This window comes from Gymnoscopelus braueri (assembly GCF_963280865.1).
Source record: "Gymnoscopelus braueri genome assembly, chromosome: 20".
NCBI classification, from domain to species: Eukaryota; Metazoa; Chordata; class Actinopteri; order Myctophiformes; family Myctophidae; genus Gymnoscopelus; species Gymnoscopelus braueri.
The window spans coordinates 31,189,282-31,214,657 of record NC_137622.1 but is presented as its reverse complement, the minus strand read 5'-3'; the positions used below and the strand labels follow the sequence as shown (position 1 = coordinate 31,214,657).

The 25,376-nt window shown below is 41.1% G+C and overlaps 2 protein-coding genes across 2 annotated transcripts in view; one reads left to right on the top strand and one right to left on the bottom strand.

Annotated features, from left to right (window-relative positions):
• Positions 1-94: 94 nt before the first annotated feature.
• tex11 (testis expressed 11) lies at positions 95-23,450 on the bottom strand (the record flags this gene model as incomplete). Its single annotated transcript, XM_080415598.1, has 30 exons — positions 95-275; positions 989-1,156; positions 3,789-3,909; positions 4,425-4,533; positions 4,955-5,104; positions 6,003-6,078; positions 6,354-6,467; positions 7,132-7,202; positions 7,364-7,453; positions 8,185-8,225; positions 8,330-8,383; positions 8,605-8,690; positions 8,980-9,104; positions 9,229-9,331; positions 10,119-10,256; positions 10,351-10,436; positions 11,357-11,508; positions 11,713-11,791; positions 11,907-11,988; positions 12,113-12,208; positions 12,313-12,370; positions 12,467-12,552; positions 12,669-12,749; positions 12,987-13,106; positions 13,758-13,838; positions 14,396-14,475; positions 14,623-14,707; positions 15,097-15,209; positions 17,311-17,345; positions 23,380-23,450. 30 exons carry the CDS (start codon positions 23,448-23,450, stop codon positions 204-206), a joined length of 2,823 nt encoding a protein of 940 aa, XP_080271724.1. The 3' UTR covers positions 95-203.
• Positions 23,175-25,376, top strand: part of kdrl (kinase insert domain receptor like) — a 54,497-nt gene continuing 52,295 nt past the window's right edge. Inside the window, exon 1 of the mRNA XM_080416985.1 lies at positions 23,175-23,839. Within this exon, the coding sequence (XP_080273111.1) occupies positions 23,764-23,839 (76 nt within the window). The 5' untranslated portion in view covers positions 23,175-23,763. The remainder of the gene's footprint in view (positions 23,840-25,376) is intronic.

Genomic DNA, 25,376 nt, shown 5'->3' with positions numbered 1-25,376 from the left:
ACATTCAAAACAACCTTGTCAAAATTATAACACGCACATCCAAACTGTTGGGGCAGAAGACGGCAGAAATGAAAAATGGAGTCGACACACTTGCACTCCTAAAACATGGTGTGGTCGCCAACATGTAAATTGCAGTGTTTCTGGAGTGACATTTGTAGTGTGCGTACCCGATATAATTGACCAACACACTTCACCCAGTCTGGTTATTCCTCCGTGATGAGGTTCTTCTTGGCTTTGTCTAACCTGTCCAACACGTCACTGTAGAGACCGGACATCTGCAGGGGGACGACATCAACCAGACAAGTCACATGATACTGGTCATAGATTGTGCATGATACTACTGATGGTTCATACATTATGCAACACCCTACCAGTCCCAAGTGCAGATGGCCAGGCCCAGACATTAAGTATTCTTTTCTTTTACATTTTTAAATGATTGTTACCCTACTATTTTCCTTTCGTATCTCTCTACTCTTGCTTGCATCTGTGTCTCATACCTACCGCAGTGCTGCTATGACACCTGAATTTCCCTCAGGATTCCGTCTTATTCCACACTAATACAAGCAAAGCGTCAGTCTCTACACAGCTAAGCCGTTTTGTGTTTCAAAATAGGACATCTGTGTCTGTGTGCTGAGGCCCTCTCTCATATTTGCCTATTTAACCCATCAAGACCTGGAACGCATCGGTGTCACTTTAAGATTTCTTTGGCTATTCAAAAATAGCAGATATACAAGGTCATAGCGCGGCACCGAGTGCCGCGCTATGACCTTGTAGATCTGCTATTTTTGAAAAATCTTGAAAAAATATTTTCCAGATTTTTTTTCAAAAAACTGTTAGGATTTAGAAAACATTTTTAAGAATCGCTTCAGGTCTTAATGGGCTAGAGGGATGAGTCACCCACTGCCACGCTTCACCGATGCCACCTTCTCCCGGCCCACTTCGTTCACCCCTTTTCCCGCCCACTCCACCTGCCCCCCCATCTCTTTACCTGTGTCTGGTAGCTCTCCTGCAGGGAGCCAAGGTGGCGGAGGAAGCTCATGCCCAGGCCACACCACTTCTCAGCCTCGGGGTACTGGGCCAAGCTGTACAGCAAGATCCCCGTGTTCCAGGCTCGAGTCAGTAACCACAAGATCTCCAGCTCCGGGAAGCCCTGGGGCTACAGGGACACAAAGCAAGGGATGAGAAAGTCAAGAGAGAGAGAACCACTTCCTGGAGAGACACCGGGAGAACTCCCTCTGAGCCGTGTGTGTGTGTGTGGATGGATTTGAGACGTCACCTGCATGTGCACATGAAATAAAGCAAAAATAAAATCTCCTGACTGAAAATGTAACCCATTGAGACCTGAAGCCGATTCTACATGTCTCCTAAATCTCAACAGTATTCTGAAAAACGTATGTTTCTATATCAGTGGTGCTCAATCTTTTTCATGTCAAGGACCCCCAAAATTATATGTATTTGGCCGCGGACCCCCATCAAAATATTTTGTTCCAGGGACCCCCAGAAGCAACGATTTGAGTTAAAAATGTTCGCTTTAAAAATATATATATTCAAAGATTTGCACTCATTTTCACGATTTTTCAAAAATAGCAGATCTACAAGCTCGTAGCGCGGCACTCGGTGCCGCGCTATGAGCTTGTATATCTGCTATTTTTGAATAGCCCAAAGTGTAAAATAATGCTTTTTTAGCTCAAATCTAAAAATGACACAGTTCCAGGTCTTAATGGGTTAAGGATGATGTTTAGTATTATCATTCTAAACCTATGTTGCTGCTGCTGTTCTACATACAGCCAACTAGTTGAAGAAATCATCAGGCTGAGGCTTTAAACTTTGCTTTTATGAAATTTCTGAGACCATTCATATTCACGGAAGATGCTTCTAAAGTTGTATTATATTGCTGGTTTGAGCACTTTAAATACTCTCTTAATATAACTTATGACCGGAAACAGACGATCTACAAGCAGCGCGACGTGTTGTGAGTTTGTAGTACTGCTATTTTCGCTGTGCGACATGCTTTCATAGATAGAAGACATGCTGGCTTCTATGGAATCCAAATGACTGAAATCAGTCATGGCGATTGGGAACTTAAATCCATGTGTGCATGGAGAGCTTTCAAATATCCAAAGAAGCAAAGGCTGCCTGTGCTACAAAGAACAGAGTACATACATTGAGTTGTACCCTTCAAAGTAATCTTCCCCAGGTGATGAGTGGTTGCTCTAGTGTCCCTGCCATTTGGCAGAAGAAATGCTAGACATTTTCACCTGTTAAGTGACTCAGTTGGGATTTCATATTATTATGGATTGTTGGTTGGAAATATCATCAAATCTCATTTGGACCTTAGCAAACAACAATATCACAGGGCAGGTGAATGGGCTGTGGGTTCACAGTATTATAAAGTATATTTATCCTCCGCAAGCCGAACAGTACTGTCTGTGTGTGTGTGTGTGTGTGTGTGTGTGTGTGTGTGTGTGTGTGTGTGTGTGTGTGTGTGTGTGTGTGTGTGTGTGTGTGTGTGTGTGTGTGTGTGCGTGTGCGTGTGCGTGTGTCTGATCGACTGAGCACTAGGCAAAATTCAATTCACCTGTAAGTCCTGTAAATGACTTAGAACTTTTGTATCAGACCTTGGGTGTTAATAATTGTGTGAGACTTGCAAAAATAATACTGTAGCCTCTCCTTTGCCTCTGCTCTACTGTAAATTGACCTTTATTCAAGCTTGGGGTGGGTGGGGTCTTTAAAGCATCAGCCATAAAATCTGTTGTATCTCAATTGCTTATTTTACAGCATGATAGTCTTTGATAATTTCACTTTGATGTAATGCTTTCTTAGCAACCAACAGCTCGAAATAAATATGGAAATATGAATTGGCCGCAAAGTACTGTAATGCCTCAATAGTCTGAGGGCTCCTTTAAAGCTACAGCTCAGCAGCAGTGTGGTTCAACTGGCTGGAAGGGGATCACGGTGAATGGAGGCATCTGCAATTTGAGGTGCTGCCTCTGAAAGTCAATTGATAAGGAATTAAGCCCTATACTTTGATGTGCAACAGATATAGGGAAAATAGCCGATCTACAAGCTCACAACACATCGCACCACGACATGTTGTGAGCTTGTAGATAGACTATTTTTGGTTAGAAAATAAACAAATAAGGATATGCCATAGGAATGCCTGCAGGGTTAATGCGGTTAAAATAAGCTATGTGTGGGGAACAGCAGCCAGGCAGGCAAATGGTGACCTAGTAGCATTCTGTCACAGGTGCGTGGGGCAGGGTGACAGGCAGAGAGAGCCAGTGATTGGTTGGTGTTGACTTAATCTCGCATAGCCAGACAACTATTCCACAATCTCCGAATGCCACGAAAATGGCGTCGAAAGTGGGCGGAGTTAACCCCGAATCTTAACTCTGACCTCATGATCCCGTTCCCTATATAGAGTCTGGAACTACACCTCCCGAAATCTGAGAACGGAAGCTGTCATCCGTTTGTCATTTCCGTTCACGAAGATATATTAAAAAATATCTTTACATTTTATTTTTTAATTTACATTTCTGATAAGCAGCAAGCTATATTATGCTTTGATTATTTTTATATATATTAGGACAAATTTGCGCGACCGTAAGGACGATACGGAAGCGGGGAGGAGGCGTCACAAATCAGCTTTATCCTCTGATCATTTTCAGAGCTTCCGTGCTCCAGACTGTATGACGGAAGCATTTGAAAATTGTGGGAGGCAACAGTCTGGAGACTAGGGGCAGGGTGACAGGCAGTGAGAGGCAGTGATTGGTCGGCGTTTGACTCACTGCAGTGGAGATGATAGACAGAGCCTCCTCGTAGTAGCCCCACACCTCGTCCAGCACTCGGGCCTCCACCTCTGACACGCCGTTGGGAAGGGACAGCTGGATCAGGCTGTGGATGCACTGGCTGCAATGGAACGTTAAAAAAAAGCAACACACCAACTGAAATATAGACGGCACACTTGCCCGGCTCTCTCGGCCGCGGTCACATCTCCACCGTCTCCAACAACAACAGGCTTCCTGCTGAGGATGGATAAGAAGCACCACGGGTTCTTATTGTTCAGAGCATTGGGGGGGGGGGGGGGTTCCAGTGGGTGCCAAGCAAAAGTAGTTAACACAGCATCACAGACATTTTAACCACTTTATCCATTTTATATGTTGGTTATTCAAAAATAGCAGATCTACAAGCTTGGAGTATATCTAGCTTGTACATCTTGCTTGTACATCTAGCTTGTATATCAAGCTTGTATATTTGCTATTTAAATTACATTTGGAAAAATATCGAAAATGTTTGGAAACAGTTTTTACAAAACTCTTCTCTTTTGGCGGTCCCTGGTACAAAACATTTTCAGATGAGGGGTCCGCGGCAAAATACAAACAGTTTGAGAAGCACTGGTTCAGAGTACTGATATACAGGTGTACCTGAGGTGGGCCAGGTCAGCCTGTGGTTGTTTCTTGTGCAGAGACAGAGCGATCCTCAAGGCTTTCTTACACAACTGGGGGAAGTGGGCAGGGGGTTCCATGGCTAGGGCTACACAAGCAAATAAACATATATACATAACATATACTGTATATCATTGCTGTTGGGCAGAAACCTCTTATCTCCATATTTTAACTTTTTGGTGTTTTTCCCCCCGTAAATTAATGTATGTATGTATGTATGTATGTATGTATGTATGTATGTATGTATGTATGTATGTATGTATGTATGTATGTATGTATGTATGTATGTATGTATGTATGTACACTGCTCAAAATAATTAAGGGAACACTTTGATCCCTTAATTATTTTGAGCAGTTTTTGTTAGCAGTATGTACACAGTTCATGAAAACTCAAAATAATTAAGGGATCAAAGTGTTCCCTACATTTATTTGAGCAGTATATGTATGTATGTATGTATATATATATATATATATAGTGGGTACGATAAGCAAAGAATGTGTTCCTTTACCTGCAATGGTTTCTAACACCTTGCTTTCGACCTTTTCAAGCTCCAGGACAGATTCCAATACTGTCTCAACCCTGGGATCGTTCAGTTTGGCACGAGCCTCAAACTCATATAAGAACAGCAAGGTGTCTGTTGGGTCCTTGGATAAGTTCCCTGCAAGTAGGTGTCATATAATGATGATAATACTTTATTGTCCATTTCTCATGGAAATCAGTTTTGCATCAGGTGCTCCAACAACGATTAGAAATAAACTCCTATGACAAGCATAAACAACTAGACACTAGACCATGGGTTTTCAACTGATTATGAACCAGGGACCACCACCCTGACTGAGAATCAACCTGGGGACCACTGTTGTGTTGGGAGGGGGATATGGGCGTGGTGTGGGGGGGAAAGCTTGAAATTAAATAATGGCTGTTAAGGCCTTAATTTAATTTGTTAATTCGAGGTGAATTAAATCAAGCCCTTAACAGTCATTATTTAACTGAGATATGCTAGTGGTCCAGAGCTCAGAAAAGCGATTGATATGGGCACATTTCCTACTAATGATGACTCAACCAGGTAAACCGGTACAGTTTCCCTTGAAATTCTAACTCCCATTTCTGTGGAAGTTCTTGACATCCGACTTCCAAGTAACTGACAACATTGATGCGTCATCATACATCATACTGTTTCTCAACTAGTGGTCGATAAAATAAAATATTATACAAATCTTCACTTTCCTACATTACTAAATGCATGGTCAGGGACCACATGCAATACCTTCACGGACCACCAGTGGACCAAGGACCACCAGTTGAAAACCCATGCACTAGACTAGACAGTACCATATTAATCATTTATTTTTAAATATAAATAAGAACTATATAATAATAATATTTACAATGTTTTTAACATCACTATTTGTAAAAAAGAAAAACAAAATGAATGCAAATCTATTTACAGTATACTCTTCTTTATATAACAATCTTCTGCACAATATTTATCATGACTCGTACTGAAGTGTATTTGGTAGAGAGAGTGTGCAATCAAGAGGGAGGTGTGATGATACCTGAAGCTTTCAGAGTCTTCCAGACCTCCCAACAGAGTTGAATGTGTTCCAGGGCCTGTGTTAGTAGCTGCTCACTCTGTGAATCAGCAGGATGGAGATTGGAGAGAGAGGCACAAACAACCACCATTATGCCTTCATCATTGCCATCTAGTGGTCATTTGCTCCATTGACTCAACAGACACAAAAAGAAACATAAACAACAACGGCAGCACCGTTAACTTGGTTTGTCACACCTGTGATCCCACAGCCCATTCACCTGCCCTGTGGTTTGGGAGGGAGGAGGAGGAGGAGGAGGAGGAGGAGGGTGTGCTATTGTTTGGGAGAGGGGGGCAGAGGGACTGAGTGACACACCTGAGCAGAGTGGGGAGACTTTCTGGAGAGCTCCAGAGAGGCAGCGGCAGCCATGAGCAGACACGTCTTCTGGCCCATGAGCGTTGCACGGTCGGGAGGACACAGCTGGGACAGCTGGGAGTTCAGAAAGACCATGGACCATTAAAAAAAAGGTAAGATATATATAAGTACACACATGCATAAACAGATGAACACATAAACCTGATGTGCATGCATGCATGTGTACATACGGTATGTGCATGTACTCATCAGGAGAGTTATTGTGTTAAAAAAAACACAAATCTCCAACATATTTAAGGCACTGTTAAATCCCTGTTGAGGTTTTATTGATCTACAGCAGTGGTTCTCAACCTGTGGGTCGGTACTCCCAGGGGGGTCCCCACATGATTTTTCTTTGGGGGGGGGGGGGTCCCCAGATGACAGCAAAGTGACAATTTAAGGACTTTTAAGACCTTTTTAAAACATTCGCTAAATTGTCAAATCATATAAGAAAGAGGCCAACATTTTGAAAATAGTCAATCTACAAGCTCACAACACCTTGAGGCGTTGTGAGATCTGCTATTTTAACAATATTTTTCTGTGGAACCGAGTCAAACTAAATTGAATGCCTCAACTCCTACATTGCAAATACTTGTCAGGGTGGGGGGTCCCCAGTTCAAATATGATTATTTTGGGGGGGGGGGGGGGTCACGGCCTGAAAATGTTGAGAACCACTGATCTACGGCAAATCGGCAATAGAGATCAATTATGTCTGACAAAGATAATAAAAGGGTTTTGCCTGGTAAGACAGCACAAAGAAGTCCCTCATTTTGTCAGGACTGCTCTCGCATTGTAGAGCCGAGTTCCAAGCTGACACAGTCACACACACAAACAAATGAACCGTGGGTGAATTAATGAACTCATGGACAAATGACAGCATTGAATGACTTTTTTTGGAGAGAAAACGAGTAGCATCCACTGCCAGAGTGACATACAGTGACAGACACAAAGGAGTGAGTCAACCTCTGTACCAATTTTCCTGAACCAGTTGGCCTCCTCCGCTCGCTGCTCGATAGTCATCATGCAAGGGCTGGGGCCGCACTGAGCCATTTTCCGCAGAGCTGCATTGACAGTAAACAACATGCACTGCAATGAAGACACCCAGAAGAAAACTAAAACTGGACATGCACTACGCCAGTGGTTCTCAAACTTTTTCATGCCAAGGACCCCCAAAATGATATGTATTTGGCCACGGACCCCCATCTAAAAATATTTTGTTCCAGGGACCCCCCAGAAGCAAAGATTTGAGTTACAAATGTTCGCTTTAAAAAATATATATTCAAAGATTTGCACAAATCTTCAAGATTTTTCAAAAATAGCAGATCTACAAGCTCGTAGTGCGGCACTCGGTGCCGCGCTATGAGCTTGTATATCTGCTATTTTTGAATAGCCAAAGTATAAAAGGTCATAATTATTCTGATGCTATATTCACACATTTTTCTGGGTACCCCCTGGAACACCCTCAAGTACCCCTGGGGGTCCCCGGACCCCACTTTGAGAACCAATGCACTACGCTATCTAAAACCAGTGGTGGACAAAGTACTCAACTCCAGTGCTCGAGTCAAAGTATAGATACTCCTGGGTCAAGTATTACTCGACTACAAGTGGAAGTTGTTCTGTAAAATGTGTACTTGAGTTAAAGTGCTGAAAGTACTTGCTTTTAAATATACTTAAGTATTCAAAAGTACATATACTCAAGTAAAGTACAGATACTCAAAAAAGAAGTACAGTACTCGTAATGTACTTTGGTACTGTCCACCACTGTCTAAAACCGGACGCATACAACACTCACCCATTTTCAGGTATGACTGCAGATCGTCCAGATAAGCATTACTACAGTATATGAAAGAAAGAAATGTGATTTTATATCAGTGTATTATATATTTTTTACATTACATATGGGATGGGAGTTTCAGCTGCTGCTCTTTGGCCCTCACCTCTTCTCGACACTTCCTTTTTCTATCGTGGAGAGCACAAGTCGCACCAAACACCTACAAATAAAAAGGATGAATGAAGAGTGTGACGGTGACCTCCTTTCTTTCACCTACTAACTGTACTGTACAGAGAGGCCCACTTTCACTGGGGAAACCAGGGAATATATATATAGGTCAGTGGACCAGAGAGGAAACCTCCAAAACTCTCTATTGATAGTCTGTTGCAGACTTAGTTGCAGAGTATTAGGATGACACATTATGTTCCTGTTCTTACAGACCTGAGGGCCGTCAGGACCTGAGCATCGTCCTTGGAATTTTCACTCAAAATCTCCAGGGCCTTCATGGCCGTGTCCTCCTGTTCATTCTAGCAGAGGGGAAACCATGCATCGTCGTCATCCTCCATCATCATCATCATCACAGGTAAGCGCGACACAGTCACAGGTATGAACCAATCATGACTTGACATTTTCCAGATTTCCACAAAATTGTCCTGTCTTGACTGAATTTTTACAATTGCATATCCCCGATAAATCTCCATCACGAGAAATGTCACGTCCTTATTGTGTAAAAGGACGGCGATGGTACAGCTGCGTATCATTTTTCCATCATATGTCAAGAGGATTCTATTCTAGACAAAAAAAAATGTTTCCTACCTCCAAAGCAATCTGTGCAGCCAAGCTGAGGAGATTGGAGGCTGCGTTCTCAGACACCAGCAGTTTGTCCTCACTGGACACAGGATCCTTGAACAGAAGCCCCATGGCTGTCACTGCCTCTGCAGCTGGTGCAAACAACAAACCCTCATCTCATTAAACAAAGTACTGAAATTCTAGCTACGCTCATTTGTATACATGGCACATGGGGCATTTATGAATAATAGACAAGCATAGCTGTGATTCTTTTACCTTTCTCTGTATTGTTCTCTTGGACTGCGATCTTGTAAACACTGAACTGGGTGAAAATGCTGTCGGGGTCACATCTCTCTGCCTCCTTGATCGCTTCTTTGGCCTGTTTCATCACAAGTACACATACTTTACTGTACTGTACATGCAAGGTGCCTATTTGCATATGTCGGTACACATATCACAAAATGTATAGTACTACAAAACTGATATCAGGACAGTTCTTTTTTTCATAGTTCATCAGACAGACAAATCATGTAATAAAGGCAAAACATTTGATATATATGAAGATGGATTTCATTTTTGCTGTTTTTCATCACTCCCAGCTAAGTGTAAACAGATGGCCAACATGAGAGCAGGGAGGGAATGATCAACTATACCAAACCACCCACAGAGCTAAAGTGAAACATAGCCAACAGGTGAATGCTGGGTGATTTTCTGGGACAGAAACAATCTGATGGGGCAAAGGTGGCAGTAAATAGCAGCAGCTACCATGAGTGTGAGCTTTCAGTAGCATCTAAATAAACTGCCCTAATAATGTCATTGCACATCTAACTGACTAACCTGACTCAGTGAGGAGGTGTTTACTCGAGCTGTCTGTTGAACTTGCTCATCGGCTTGCTTTATTATTAGACTCTATTAGCAATTCTCAAACTTTCTAAGATTTCATGTAATTTCTCATAATTTTCACTTTCCTTTTTCCTGGATATGATCTCTGACAATTAGCATTGTGTACAGGTGTTTTACTTATGCAGCAGAGCAGTGCTGCGTGTAGCCCAGAAGCCAAGTATCTCCCTTAGCCAGGAATGTTTCCCCTTTTGAATGAGTGGTAGATGTTTGGTTTACTATAAGGGAGACTTGGGTTCAAATCCAGCCGGTTACAATTGCCTCACTTTTTCCACTTGCTGCAGGTGCAGGAGACAGGAGGCTCTATTCCTCTGCAGCTTGGCCAGATTTGGATCCATCTGCCCTGCCTTGTAGAAACTCATCGAGTAGTTGTACCACTGCAGAGCCTCTGAGTAGTTCTTAGCCTGGGAAGGCAGAGAGACGTTATGTAATGTACGCACTAGAATAGAACCGGCGAGTTAAAATAGACAAGTGAAAGGGACTGAGCGTTCTGTCTACCTCAAAGTGTTTGGAGGCTTTGTCCCACAGCAGGAGGTGCAGCCTTGTAAGGGCCTCAGGAGTCAGCTGTTTGCCGGTGTAGTGGCCTGAGCATGGAAACACCGGTAACAAGAGCACTGCATACGGATGCATAACACAACCCTCAACTGTGGTAACAATGACCTTGACCTTGGGCGCAGAACGCTGAAACACGAACTCGTTCAAGTTTTCTTGGTTACCGAAGCCCTTGTATATAGTTTCAGAATGCTGAAACACGAACTTGTTCAAGTTTTCTTGGTTCTTGTATATAGTTTCATTCAAATGGGACCTCAAATGAAGGTGGTGATGGCAAGTGTTAAAGGTAGGGTAAGTGATTTTCTTTGGTTAAAATAAGTGTTAAATAGCTCTATATTCTGATAGTACTCATTGCTATAGAGTGTTTGTTCAGTAAAAGGAGTCTCCTTGTCTCTCCAGCTCTTTATAAAACAGAAAATGCATTTTCGTTTCAGTTTCAGTTTCATTTCCAATTTTATCCAATCATGATAGAGAACTCCATCAGGATACAGATTAAACAAGTGAAATTGGAAGTGATGACACTAAGAAATGAGCAGGCAAAATTGGAACTGGAACACTATAAAAATGTAGCTTAAAATGGGTACTTTCTCCTGATTGGCTGAGATTTTGACACCTACCGGAAAATGTATTTTCTGTTTATTAAAGAGCTGGAGAGACAGGGAGACTCCTGTAACTGAACAAACACTCTATAGCAATGATTACTATCAGAATATAGTGCTTTAACCTTTTAACAAAATACTTTTTGTTTTAACCAAAAAAAAATCACTTACCCTACCTTTAACAGACTAATGAATAATGCCAATTACTAATGCAGGATTAATGCCAGAACATGATTAATACTAATGTTAATGACTCTTGCCTGTATTAAGGAAACAATTAGTGTTGTAATGTCCTTTTTTTCTATTAAGTTTAAAAAGCATGTACGCCAAGACTCGAGTGTGAAATGAGGTACCAGTGATGACATCCTCAATCTTCTGTTTGCCCAGCAGCTCTTTGCCTCTCTGCAGAAGCAGCTCAATGTGCAGAACCAAGGCCTTGGCCAGCTCAGGGGATGACTCAAAGTGCTGAGACACGCGTCTCAGATAGTCAAATGCCAGCGTCTCTCTGGAAATATCAACATTCTTATTATTCTCGACAGAATCTCTACAATGGTTGAGGCATGTTCAAATGAGGTGTGTGTGCGTGTGTGCGTGTGCGTGTGTGTGTGTGTGTGTGTGTGTGTGTGTGTGTGTGTGTGTGTGTGTGTGTGACTGCCTTTCTACAAGCAGTGAAATTCAAGTAGAATTTAAGATGGCTAGGTGTTTCTACCTGTCTTCAGACAGGAGCAGTTTGACGGTGCTCAGACACACTTCAAGAGGGACATCAGCATCCAGCATCTCATAAACTCCTGAAAGTAAATTGGCTTTAATTATCTGCTTTGCCATATGCATTTGTGTGTGTGTGTGTGTGGTGTCATGGTCACGGTCATGGTCATGTCTCTGGATAGTGGTATAATTGCTAACCTGCTCTGATGTGATCATCTGAGGCCCCACACCTCAGCAGGATTCTGACCCTCAGGTACAGCCCAGAGGGATTCATACACTCCTGTCAAATTGCAGTGTGGCCATGGACATGTATTGTAATTTGAGTAATTGCTATTTTGTACACATACGCTCCGAAGCACACACGTGGAAATTATCGCCCAGGAAAATGACTGCTTGTGCCCCACCTTATTAGCCAGGCTCACGGCATGGAGAGCTTTCTCCTGAAACCGCTGGCAGTCCCACTCGAAATAGACCGTTGCTAGGAGTCTCAAGACCTTGGCCTCACGTGAGAAAGCAGTTATGGGTTAGGACAAATTATGCATTTATTCAGCTTTACACTAGATGTAGTTTTGCCTTTACAATACTTAAGTGTGTGTCCTCTTACTTGAACTTCAGCACCAGCAGAGTATCTCTTGTACATCTTCCCAATGTCATAGCTCTGGCTGATAAAGAAAGCCGTTTGTATAAGAACTTAATATGCAGCGCTGTTGTATCGTTCATCCATTTTCCATGAAAGTCAAACATTGCAACCTAAATACCTCAACCAAAATGAGCTGTCCTCAAACTTTTTCAAGTTGTACAGGTCTACGCCGAAGTTATAGCACACGAGAGAGAGGTAGCCAGTCTTTAAAATACAGACGAAAAAGAAGAAACATAAAAAAGAAAAACAGGAAGTCAAATATTGCAAACAAATTAAAACTTCATCAAAGAAATATAGCAGTTATCAGTTCATGTTTTGACCTCTTTGGGAAGACGCTGCAACATGTCTTTACAGCGCTGCATACAGGCCACAGCCTCCTGTTGCTTCCCTTGACTTATGGCCTGCAAAGAGGAGTACACTTTGAGCTACTTACACAATAACATCAATCAGCACACTTCTATATTAGACGACTTCTTCCTTTTGTCATTATTTAATTCACAACTCAATTTTTAGCTCTCACACATTGTCACGCTGCCTGCGTGCGTCTGTGAAAATATCACCGTGGAGCTGCCAAATATCTCAAGAACAAATGTTCACGTTGTAGTAGGTGTTGTACGTTACATCCGCCAAGAGCTCACCGATTCTGCCTGGTAGGAGAGAACTCTGAGCAGATCCTTCTCCACGTCGCCTTTGGACATATTGGTGTCGGCTCCTCCGTCACCTCTGGATATCAGCCGGCTATATAGCGTTTCCAGGTTCTGATGGGGATCATTTTATGTGTGCTTTATACCAGTGGTTCTTAAACTTTTTCATGTCAAGGACCCCCAAATTGACACTTATTAGCCCGCGGACCCCCATTTGAAAAGATATGCCAGGGACCCCCATAAGAGAAGATTTTTACGGTTCTAGCAGTGATTCTCAAACATTTTAATTTCAAGGACCCCCAGTTTGACATGCATTAGGCTACGGACCCCCATTTAATGGCATTTATACCTCTGGGACCCGAATTTATATTATAAAATCAATGTTAATGTAACTCTGAGAGTGTACAAATGGAACCAAATGGACCCAAACGGGTCCATTTGTACACTCTCAGAGTTACAGACCCATAAGGGTCCATTTGGTTCCTATCCATCATTTAGCTGGGGACCCCCTGGAACCCCCTCAAGTACCCCTTGGGGTCCCTGGACCCCAAGGGGTACCAATGCTTTATACTTCAGACTTAAACTTACACAATACTTTTACCACAATACTTTTACTTTATACCACTTTTGACCGGGGTCGGTAGAGGACAGTGTAGAGTAGAGGACAGAGTACAGCAACTTGCAATGGGCCTGGTCTTCAAGATACTCAAGGGACCAGTGGCCATGTACCTGTCAGACCTGTCAAGTGGTTAAATTCATATTTACCTTGACGGCCAGACTCAAGAAGTTGTCGGCTATCAGAGGCTTCTTACAGTCCAGCCAGGTTCTTCCTGTCTTGCTGGCCATCTGTACAGAATTGGACAAAGTCACAAATTGCAAGGCCATATTATTCAGACATGGGTTTTATCCAGTGGTGGAAAGTAACTTTTTTTTTTTTACTTTTACTTCTACTCCACCACATCTCAGAGGAAAATATTGTACTTTTTACTCCACCACAATTATTTGACAGCTTCAGTTACTAGTCACTTTGCAGATTTAGATTATTATCACAAATATATATATATATATACAGTATATATATATAATATATTGAGAATGCGTCGACCCGCAATGCAACGCAGTGTGAGCTTCTAGAACTGCTATTTTCGAAATATTTTTTATACACTTGTGAAATATGACATTCTGCACAATGAGAACTTTTACTTTTGGTACATTTAAGTACATTTTGATGCCAATACATTTGTACTTTTACTCAAGTAAATTGGGAACACCGAACTTTCACTTGTAACAGAGTATTTCTACATTGCAGTATTGATACTTTCACTTAAGTAAAACATGAGTACTTCTTCCACCACTGGTTTTATCCATCTGAAATGGTTAAATGTATCAGTTGCACAACATACCAAGATCTGCTTGCGGATAACGCCCTCTGTTGGATTCTCAGTCTCACAGCAGTGCAGCAGACTACATGCCACATGACGCACTGACAAGAGATTGAGAGACAGACTCTAAATGTGATGCGACACAACCCTGACCACCTTGTACTGGTACTGTACATAGTGTCAACATTTTAAATAAATGGTGTTGTGGTTATGCATACTCCTGTCAGAACACCATAAGATAAACTTACCTTGGGCTTTCTGATGTTCACTTATGAATGTGCCCATACGCTTAGTAACAGCCCAGTTCCAAAGCTGGATGGCACACTCCTCAAGCTGCAATATATATACACACGTAGATATATAATGTACACCACTTATAGGCTGTCATATATAATGTTACAAACATATCTGAGCTTTTCTTTAAATACCTGGACTAACCCAAACATTCACATCTGGGACTGACACTGAAACTAAGGCCAGACAGGCTGACAGTGGGTCTTTTAAAGAAAATTATAACAATAATATAGTAATAATTACAACAATAATAATGATTAAACAGAACCAATCATTCCCTTTGAAATTTTGAAATTTATATCCAAAATAGATGTTTTGGTTTAGAAGGTTATATAGCTGATTTACAGCTGGAGTACATAGTTTGTGCTCAACCTTTTTTCTTAATCAGTACATACCTCAAGACACACTTGCACTTATTAGACTAGTACCTGTGGATCCAGTGGCTTTGGAAAATCTTCAATGGCAGAGATTTCTGAGAAAAGCTTCCCTATCACCTCATCGTGACAGATCTGCTGTTCCTGGAGCAGGGTTTTTGTGAGGCCTGGGTGTGATTAAAAAGAAAGTTTCTGTTTACTTACTGCAATTAATTGACCATTATGTCAGCGGTAAAGAAGTCTTTGTGTCGCCCTCTTCTGGTTGTCTTTAATAATCCGTGACAGTGGCAAGTTGTCAACATTATTGATAGTTGCTGTACTTGCTTAAAAATAAACGTTGTTTCGTTGATTTTGCTTATATGTAAAAGATAATATGGTATTTCTCACCAGTTTATTGGCCCAAATCTACAGTATTTAGTAAGATAACAGTACTTCATTGTTGATATTTACCTTTTTCTTTGGCTATGTTAACCCTTTCAATCGTGTCATTTTAGATTTCTTTGGCTATTCAAAAATAGCAGATACAGTATATACAAGCTCATAGTGCGGCATCGAGTGCCGCACTATGAATATGCTTGTAGATCAGCTTTTTTTTTTTATCGTGAAAAGTTGCACAAATCTTTAAATATATATATTTTTAAAGCGAACATTTGTAAAATGTCGTTCCAGGGACCCCCAGAAGCAAAGATTTCAGTTACAAATGTTCGCTTTAAAAAATATATATTCAAAGATTTGCACACATTTTCAAAAAAATTAAAAAAATAGTACAGTATATCTACAAGCTCATAGTGCCGTGCTATGAGCTTGTATATCTGCTATTTTTGAATAGCCATAGAAATCGAAAAATGACACACGTGCTGCGTTACCGGTCTTAATGGGTCAACATATACCCAGGGCCGGTTCTAGGGGGGGGCAGGGGTGGGCAGTGCCCACCCAAACGTGCATCCTGCCCACCCAATCAAAATTTGGGTAAAAAAAAAAAAAAAAACCTGAACACGCACCGCTTAGTGTCTCTCCGAAGCGGGGGGGTGGGGGGACTGTGACGGGCCGACTGCTCGCAAAACCCACACACAGAAAAATGAAGCAGAACCGTTTGGGGCCCCCGAAAACCCCCCAAATGGTTTTGGGCCCCCCAAAAAAAATTTTTGCCGCCGCGCTGCGCGCGGCGCCGAGGAAGCCGCCCCCCCAGCATTTATTAATGCCCCCCCAGTTAATAATTTCTGTATCCGGCCCTGCATATACCATTCTATTGTATTTTATTTCATTGTCATCCACACTATCGAGAAGCTTGTACAAGAATTCCACTGCCCACAATGCTGCTTTCATCAACTGTATTTTACAGTACTGTGTGTGTGACAATAAAGTCCTTGAACCTTACAATTCATACCTACTGTAGCTATATCCGTTCACATTGACTGACTTTTTTTAACTGACTTTCTGATTTTAATGACCATGAAATCTGTCTGGGGGAGGCCAGCGCTAGAGGTCATAGACTGACTCACAGTCCCTCAAGGAGTCATTCTAGAAAAAGGCTTTTTGTCCAGACTCCAGAGTCTATATGAACATTGTCCAACTCAGCAGTGGTGTAAAGTAACTAAGTACATTTACTCAAGTAGGCTACTGTACTTAAGTACAATTTTGTTTAGTTTTACTGGAGTACTTGCAATTGTCAGTACTTTTACTTCTACTCCACGACATCTCAGAGGCAAATATTATACTTTTACTCCACTACAATTATTTGAAAAAAAAAAACTAGTCACTTAGTATTTTGATTATTATTACAAAACATACATTACCCAAGATTTTTTACACATTTTATACATTTGAAAACTTGTGAAATGGGACATTCTGCCTAATGAGTACTTTCTACTTTTGGTACTTTAAGTACATTTTTATACCAATACTTTTATACTTTTACTCAAGTAAATTTAGAATTCTGTACTTTTACTTGTAACAGAGTATTTCTACATTGCAGTATTGATACTGTACTTTTACTTAAGAAAACATGTGAGCACTTTTTCCATCACTGCAACTCAGTGCGTAATCTACTCTGTGGACAGAAATTGCAATAACAGAGGTAAGACTGTTAAATAGCAATTAACATTAACTTTAGCTACATCCATGCATTTTTAAACCCCAAACCCTGGACCATGGGGTTTACACACATGTGGAAATGATACATCTGTAACCAAAGACCACCATTCACAGGCCCTGTTAGAAGAAGAAGGAAAAAAATCACATTTGGCTTTTAAAACAATAACAAATTACTGGTGAATAGGCCTTTGGGCTCGTCTGAGGACGACCTAGAGGAGAGACATCAGCCATGGACACAAAAAAATAAGTTATTTTCTGGCCTACACCCAAGTTGAAGCTATAACTTAATACTTCTTCACTAAGACAAATAGACAATGGGCCTACAGTATATTATATACATTCAGTGGTGGGAGAAGTACTCAGATATTTTACTTGAGTAAAAGTAGCAATACCACAATATAAAAAATACTCTGTTACAAGTGAAAGGCCCGTGTTCAAAATGGTACTTGAGTAAAAGTACAAAAGTATTGGCATCAAAATATACTTTGATGCCAACAAAATATTTTTTTTTTTGAAAATAGATCTACAAGCTCTGAGCTCACATCTCCATGCATTGTGAGCTTGTAGAGCTGCTATTTTCAAATAGCCTTATAAAATAGGGCTGAAGTGGTTAATCATAATGTATGTTTTATAATATAATAATCTGCAAAGTAACTAGTAACTAAAGTTTTAAAATAATTGTAGTGGAGTTAAAGTCTACAATATGTGCCTGTGAGATGTAGCTAATGGAGCAGAAGTAAAAGTATAACAAATTGGAAAAACTCCAGTAAAGTTTTTTTTTAAATACCTCAAAATTGTACTTAAGTACGTGAGTAAATGTACTTAGTTACTTTCCACCACTGATTATAAGACATTTATCATTATTAAATATTAAGTCTCGTGCGCTCTGCACGAGACTTAATATTTAATAATGATAAATCACAGGACATTGGCTAGCTAGTGTTAGCTGTCACGTTAAGCTAGGTTACCTCAGTTGGTCGGAAAAGTTGTCAATATACGTTAAAATATACAAATACAAGTAATGTAAACACCTTTACATTACAGTCAATCTGTCACTGGTTGAGAAAACAAGCCAAGTGAACGTTATTTCCACGGAGAACTACATACATTTCACATTTGAGACGAAGTTCTCCATGTTTCTTCTTGTTTCCTGACCAAGGTGCATCTCATTACGACTGACAGACAGCTGTCAGAATCGCTCGTGCCGATGATGTTGGCGCTCAAAGGGAGAAGTATGGTCACGTGACGTGAGATGCTACAGGGCTCTGTACTGGACTGGACACCAGTGTTGCCAAGTCTGCTTATTATAAGCTACTTTAGGCTTGTTTTTCTGTAAAGTCGCTTGTTTCCAAAGTACAGTTGCTTATTTGGGATTGCTAAGGCTGTTAAAACCAGTGTTTCTCAAACATTTTCATGTGAAATAGGTTCCCCCAAATGAATATGTAGGCTATTTGGCCACAGACCGTCGGACCCCCATCTGAAAAGATGTTGTGCCCCATACAACATTTGCATAGTTAAAATGTAAAAAAAAACAAAAAAAAAAGAAAATCCAAAAATGTTGAGGGAAATGGCAGATCTACAAGCTCAGCCATCACAACCAGCCCATTATATACCTCTATGATCACAATGTGACACATTGTTGAGCTTGTACATCGGTTATTTTCAAATACTCGATGTATATAGGGTTCCAGTGGTAAAACTGATTTTGATGCTAACAACATTTTTTTTTTAAATAATGTGATCATGTGGGATGTGGCATAGTCGCTTCTATTGGGCTTGATTTTGTAGACCTGGCTGCTTGTTTCTCTTGCAAGATCTGGCAACATTGGTGGACTCGGAAGTAAATGATGGTGACGACACTGTCTGCTCAGTGGCTGACTGGCTCTCAAACTTGTATTTATGTATTTCAAGGCCCCCCATAACTCTCAGAGTTATAGACCTGTGAGGGTCCATTTGAAACGCCCTCGAGGAACCCTGAGGGTCCCCCAACCCCACTTTGAGAACCACTTCCTTAAATCATTGATTTGGGTGGAGAAACAGTGCTTTAAGGTGAGGCCTAAACTTGGTTCTCTGTATTTAACTTAAATTCATGTTGAGTTTCTAGAACACAGGACATATAGACCTATAAGACTGACTCCACACAGCATTTAAAATCTACTTTTGACAAAGGTTATTACAACTATTGCCTTGTTGTCAAATAGCCTGTTATTACAATCCTTTTTGATAAGACAAAAAAGCCCTGCTATCAAATCAGTGGGTTAATTCTGTGCATGAAGGTGCACAGCAAATTCCCATCCCATTCCCATTCCATTTTGAGTGCATATCTTGTGTGCATGGGGAAGTTTTGGCGTGGCACTAGATGAAAGGCCATGGAGGATTCATCCTCTCCAGTGTGCACCAAGGTGCACAGAAAGTTCAGTGGCAATCCAGCCAGTAGTTTTTGAGATATTTTGTTTGGGAACAAAGTGTTGGATGGACTGACCAAAATTCCAGTCCCCATAGCCCTGTCGCTCGCAGGCCTTTTTAATGTGGAACAAGCCAGTCAATCAGGGAGTGTATGTTGCAACCGTTGTTATTGAACATGACATGTAGAGCTTCCTTCAGTCCATTTGCTAAGCCTTATACCAGAGGGTTCACAAACTTTTTCTCTGGAGACCCAAAACATGCATTTGGTGTCTCCCTGGGACTCGAACTTAGAAAAAGACATTATGAACAGAATTAACCACTTATAAGCCCTATTTAATAGTGAAAATAGCCGATCTACAAGCTCACAATGTGTCATGATGTGATGCATTGTGAGCTTGTAGATCTCATTTTCACTATTTCTTAAGTTTTTCACATAACTGGACTTTTTCAGAAATATATATATATATATATATATGCGCCTATTTGGAAAAATCCTTTGAAATAATTAGGAAACGCAAGAAATGTAATATTTACTCGTCGTGACCCAAAAATGTCTCCAAACCCATTATTATATGTTATTTTTAACTCTATGGTCCAAACCCATGCATTGTTTGGGAAACACTGGTCCCTATTCTAATCTGGGCATGTCATAATAGGCAAACGTTCGGTACAAATAGCAGATCTACAAGTTCACAGTTGGGACACGCTGTGAGCTTGTAGGTTATTGTCGTCGACGAGATTTGGTGTACAGGGAAAAGATTAGGGGGCCAAAGACCCATCGGGGGACCCCAACAAAGTTTGGGTTTAAGCAGCAGGTACATACGGACGATACAGAATTTTGCGTATCACGTATCATAGGCTGACAGTGAGTCTGACTCTCTACACTGTGAAGTGTGAACTATCAATAAAGGCAAGAAATTTTACTTCAAGAAAGAAATAAATGCTGTATCTGCCCAAAGAATCTTTCTGTATAGGAAAAAAAAAATTATGCTAATGGTGTGGCTCACAAATCCTGCTTCATGGACCAACAACTGTAACATGAAATGATTTTCCAGAGCCTCGGTATGACAAAGGCTTTGAAAGTGAAGTATCGCTCATACTCAACATTCACTAGAATCATTTGTTCACCAGGACAGGCAGGGTAAGCAGCAGCACCCCCCCTTTCTCTGCTGAGCAAAGTCTTTGTTGCTACTGGTTGTGGTTCTTTTTCTTTTTCTTTTTTATTGTTGGGTCAAAGGAAAGAGTGCAAGCTTTGTGTGTGTGTGTGTGTGTGTGTGTGTGTGTGTGTGTGTGTGTGTGTGTGTGTGTGTGTGTGTGTGTGTGTGTGTGTGTGTGTGTGTGTGTGTGTGTGTGTGTGTGTGTGTGTGTGTGTGTGTGTGTGTGTGTGTGTGTGTGTGTGTGTGTGTGTGTGTGTGTGTGTGTGTGTGTGTGTGTGTAGAAGTGGTCTGTCCCGCTTATATTGTGTTTTGAACTCCAGATTCTAAAATAACGTGTCTTAAAAATCCGCCCCTCTCAGTTTGCCGCTTCCAGCAATTGTTCCGACAGGAGACTTATCTGCTGCCCTCTTGGCCCAAAGGGAATGTGTCTTTCTATGAAAGCTTATCATATACACCAAAAGGGCAGTCATAATAGGTGAAATACAGCATTCCATCAAACTTTTTTTTCTTGTGTGCAGGCTAGTACTTCAACCTCAAGATGAGACTGAGGCTATGTGATATACCTTTGTGTCAATATTTAGACTTGATAGCCCTGTGTCATAAGGACAGTTTTCGCTATGACATTTGTTTTTAGACGTATTGTAGTACCAACAAACCAAAAATTACGAGGCGACATAATCATGTGGCAAAAAATATTGGCACCAATTCAACTCTTTCCATAAAACCAGTTAGAGTTCCTTTACCAAATCCACAGTATAAAGAGAGTGCACCATAAGTACTGTTGAATTGCATCACACATTGATGGTTACATTCTCCACAATCTGTTCCACATCATTTATTTACTCACTGAAATAAGCTGTCTTTAAATGAAACCCTGTAGCCGTTATTCTCATGTGATGTTAAGCCGCTGTCATTGGGAGGTACTTTTCACCTCTTTTATACAAACAAAATGTTACACATGTTAACCAGTAGTTTCAAATTTCTATTTTGAATCCTTTCTAGCCCAAGAATTTAAGAACAATGTCTGAATCATTTTCCATCTTGACAAACCATAAAATTGAATCGTCTTGTTTTCCATTTCTCCCTCATTTGTTGCTCTTTGCTGTGACAGAGAAATGTAGACATGGCCTCCTAAAATAAATTTCCTATAATTGTAAAACTTTAACACTTTTGCTATGGCTTTTGTCATGAGATTCTGAGCAAATTCCCTAACCAGTATGACTCCCTTGAACTGTGAAAATGATCTGAAAATCACAGAAAACAGCAAGACCTCTCCAATACAAGCATTCCCATGCTGTCATGTCCAATATAAGCTGTTTTTCTCATTTCAGGGAAGAAATATTGGTCTTCATCACATTTCACAAGTGGCTGCCTGCACTCACCTATCCGTTGTAAAGTAGCCACAAGGGAACACTATATATGTATACCATGTGGCATACTCTAGGCCTACACATCACCAAAATGGTGCCTCCTGACACGAATGGAAAGGTAGGGGCAGGATGGTCTTATTTACAGTAGCCTAATTTGTTGTAATGATAGAACAGTACTGTCTACAGCACATCCACGCACCATGGGGCCACTGCTGGAAGACAAAAGGGGCCCGAGGAGGATTATTTACTCTGATATAAAAAGCTGCGTATATCCTGTTTCTGAAGATGGAAATAAACCCAGCAAATATTTATTCTAAACACTCGTACAGAAACATACTGTGTGTTATCTGATCGTAATGAGTGTGGACATTGTCTCCTTTTTAAACAGCTTCAACATTCCTAAGATAACTGCCACCTTTAACCTAATTGGTTGATTTTATCAAGAGCAAATGTTAAACACAAAGCTCAGCGGGAAAATCAATATCAAAGCTTTGGTTTTCTATCGTTTATCTGCATGTGGCAATGCTAGCCTACAACAAAATTACTGACCACAGATGAGAGCAATTTATGTGATATTGATTAAAATATTGTGGCTTACCCATGCAATTATAATGCCATGTCAGGCATAGCCTACAGTGGTTCTCAAAGTGTGGTCCGAGGACCCCCATGGGGGTCCTTGGGGGGGTACCAGAGGGTCCCCAGCTAAATTAGTTAATATAGCGTCACAATCATTTTAACCACTTTAACCATATTTTATACTTTGGCTATTAAAACATAGCAGATATACTATACAAGTTCATAGCGCATCACTTCGTGCCACTATGAGCTTGTAGATCTGCTATTTTTGAAAAATCCCTGGCACAAAATATTTTTGAGATGGGATGTCCACACTCCACAGCCAAATACATCATTGGTGGGGGTCCTTGACATGGAAAAAGTTTGAGAACCACTGGCCTAGTAAATGCACACACAGACCTAATCTGCTCCACACAGTAGCCAACAAGCTGGAGAGTTTGTCCTAAAAAGTGACGTCGCGTCCTTCCTGTCTCTATAAAACGTGCCTCCGTCCGCATGGGGCTGCAATAAGTGGTACAGAGAGGCGAAAGGGAGGAGAATTTGTCCCAGTTCAGACAGTTGCGCACGAAAGACAACATTCTCTCACTACTATGAGGGGAGTGGCTGGCTGATCTTGTGTTTTTATATTACATACGGTTTAGTAAATAAAATAGCCTCACAGACGTGCACGCAACCTTTCGCGTCGGAACTTAATTCCGTGAAAGACCCGAGGACGGCGAGGAGAGATCCCGCACCTGCCCTGTTGGAACTTGGATCCACTGGATCCACTCATCTGATCTGCCTCCTTGGAGGAGCTGCTGCACATTCAACTTGGGACTCAATCTGCGGGAGAGGAGAGAGCTCCCCTGCGAACCAGCCCGCAACATGATGGGATACGATTCATATGAGAGAAATGCTGCAGGCTTTTTCATTTACACCTGAGCATTGTGCGGATTAAACAATCATTTTATTTTTCATATAGTTTTTTTCTTTTCTTTTTTTCTGATATTTGAAATATCTGAAATATTTATTTCAGATATCTTTACCGCAGCTTTGATTTATTTTTATTTTTCTTTCTTCCATCCTACCACCTGGGACTATATATCAATTACAAACTCATTGGATTTTAACTGAAGAAGATGTGGGGTGACAGAATGGCCCCATCCGACTGCCTGAAGTTGGCCGTTGTCCTTTGCTTCACAGGACCTATAAATGGTAACATTTTATTCGTGTTTACCCGTAGCCTACAACCTATTGATTAGACTATTTGGCATGAACAGACTAGCCTACCGCATACGATTCTATAGCTTGTAGTTTATCGGCAGATCTTTTCAGGGAAACTCAGAATATAATTTGTTCTCTGGCAAATGTTCTCATTTATCATTAAAAAAAAATATATTTATATATATTTCGTAGAGTAGACTATGTATAGTCCTGTCTACTTACTGGCAACCTAATCATCATTAAGAATATAACTTTACTGGTGAAGCATAGCTACCCTAAATTCGAGATTTAGCCTACAATATGAGTCTAGTAGTAGTGATGGGTGAAAGTCACAGAAACGTCAAAGGAGCCGTTATCATTAGAGTGCAGATTTCAGCAGAATCAGCGAGCCAACAGGTAGACTTTCATTTGGGTGTGCAGTTATTGCATTGGCCGCTAGAGGTAGCCTCACCCTATAGTAAGCTAATTGGACGTTTAGTTAATATGGATTGTGAAGGGAGATGTATCTTCTGGAGCAGTGGTTCTCAAACTTTTTAATTTCAAGGACCACCGTAACTCTGAGAGTGTACAAATGGAACCAAATGGTTCCATTTGTACACTCTCAGAGTTACAGACCTATTTGAAACCCCCCCAAGTAACCCTGAGGGTCCCTGGACCTCACCTTGAGAACCACTGCTCTGGAGTGCTTTGAGCTCCACTGCCACTGATTATTAGTAAACTGTATGCTAAGCTTAGGTGGGCTTTATATTGCACATTGTGAAGCTGGATATTTAAGTGAGAATTTGGAAATAGTTCACTTAAATTATTCTAAAATATCGGCTGCCTGCATAGTGCATTTGATATTGTGGCTCAGGTTTATTCCAGTTCCTGTTCTCCTGTGAAAGGTGGGTGGGTAAACATCATGACAGTAGTAGGCTACAGCAACTGTCATTGCTCGACAGCTCCGTGATGTTGACGTCTCTATAAAAGGTGGCTGTTTGTTCCCCCACATTTAGCCTTGCCTTGATGCACCGCAGAGATAGGCAGATGCCTTCCTCCTCACTATTATGTCCAAACAAAGTGCACATCCAAACAGAGGAAATACTGACATCCCCACCCCCTCCGCTGCCTCCACAACAAACACCTTCAGCCCCTTGTAGCTTTGTCTGCGCTGCTGTGTTTTTGCGTTGATTTCCTTCACTATCCACATGCAGAGCGTGGGAAAGACACAAGGAGGAAGCGGACGTTGGAGCAAGAGGCACCCTGGAATTGTTCTGGCCGGTGGAGGTCACGGAAATGTGACACGCTACCTGAGCAAAGATTTCTTAGCGAAACTCCTTGTGTCATTCAATGTCAAATGCCATCTCCCATACCATGCAGAGGCAGTACAGTGTAAGGAGAGCTTTGTTTCTGAATGCTGAGAGAATGGGGGATTCTGTCAGGCGTTGAATATGTCTTGCTCCTTTATTTTTCAATAGTGCATATTAATTATTTCTAAGAAAACTCAAAACATTTGTATGGTGTCCTGTCAGCTATATTATTGGCAATC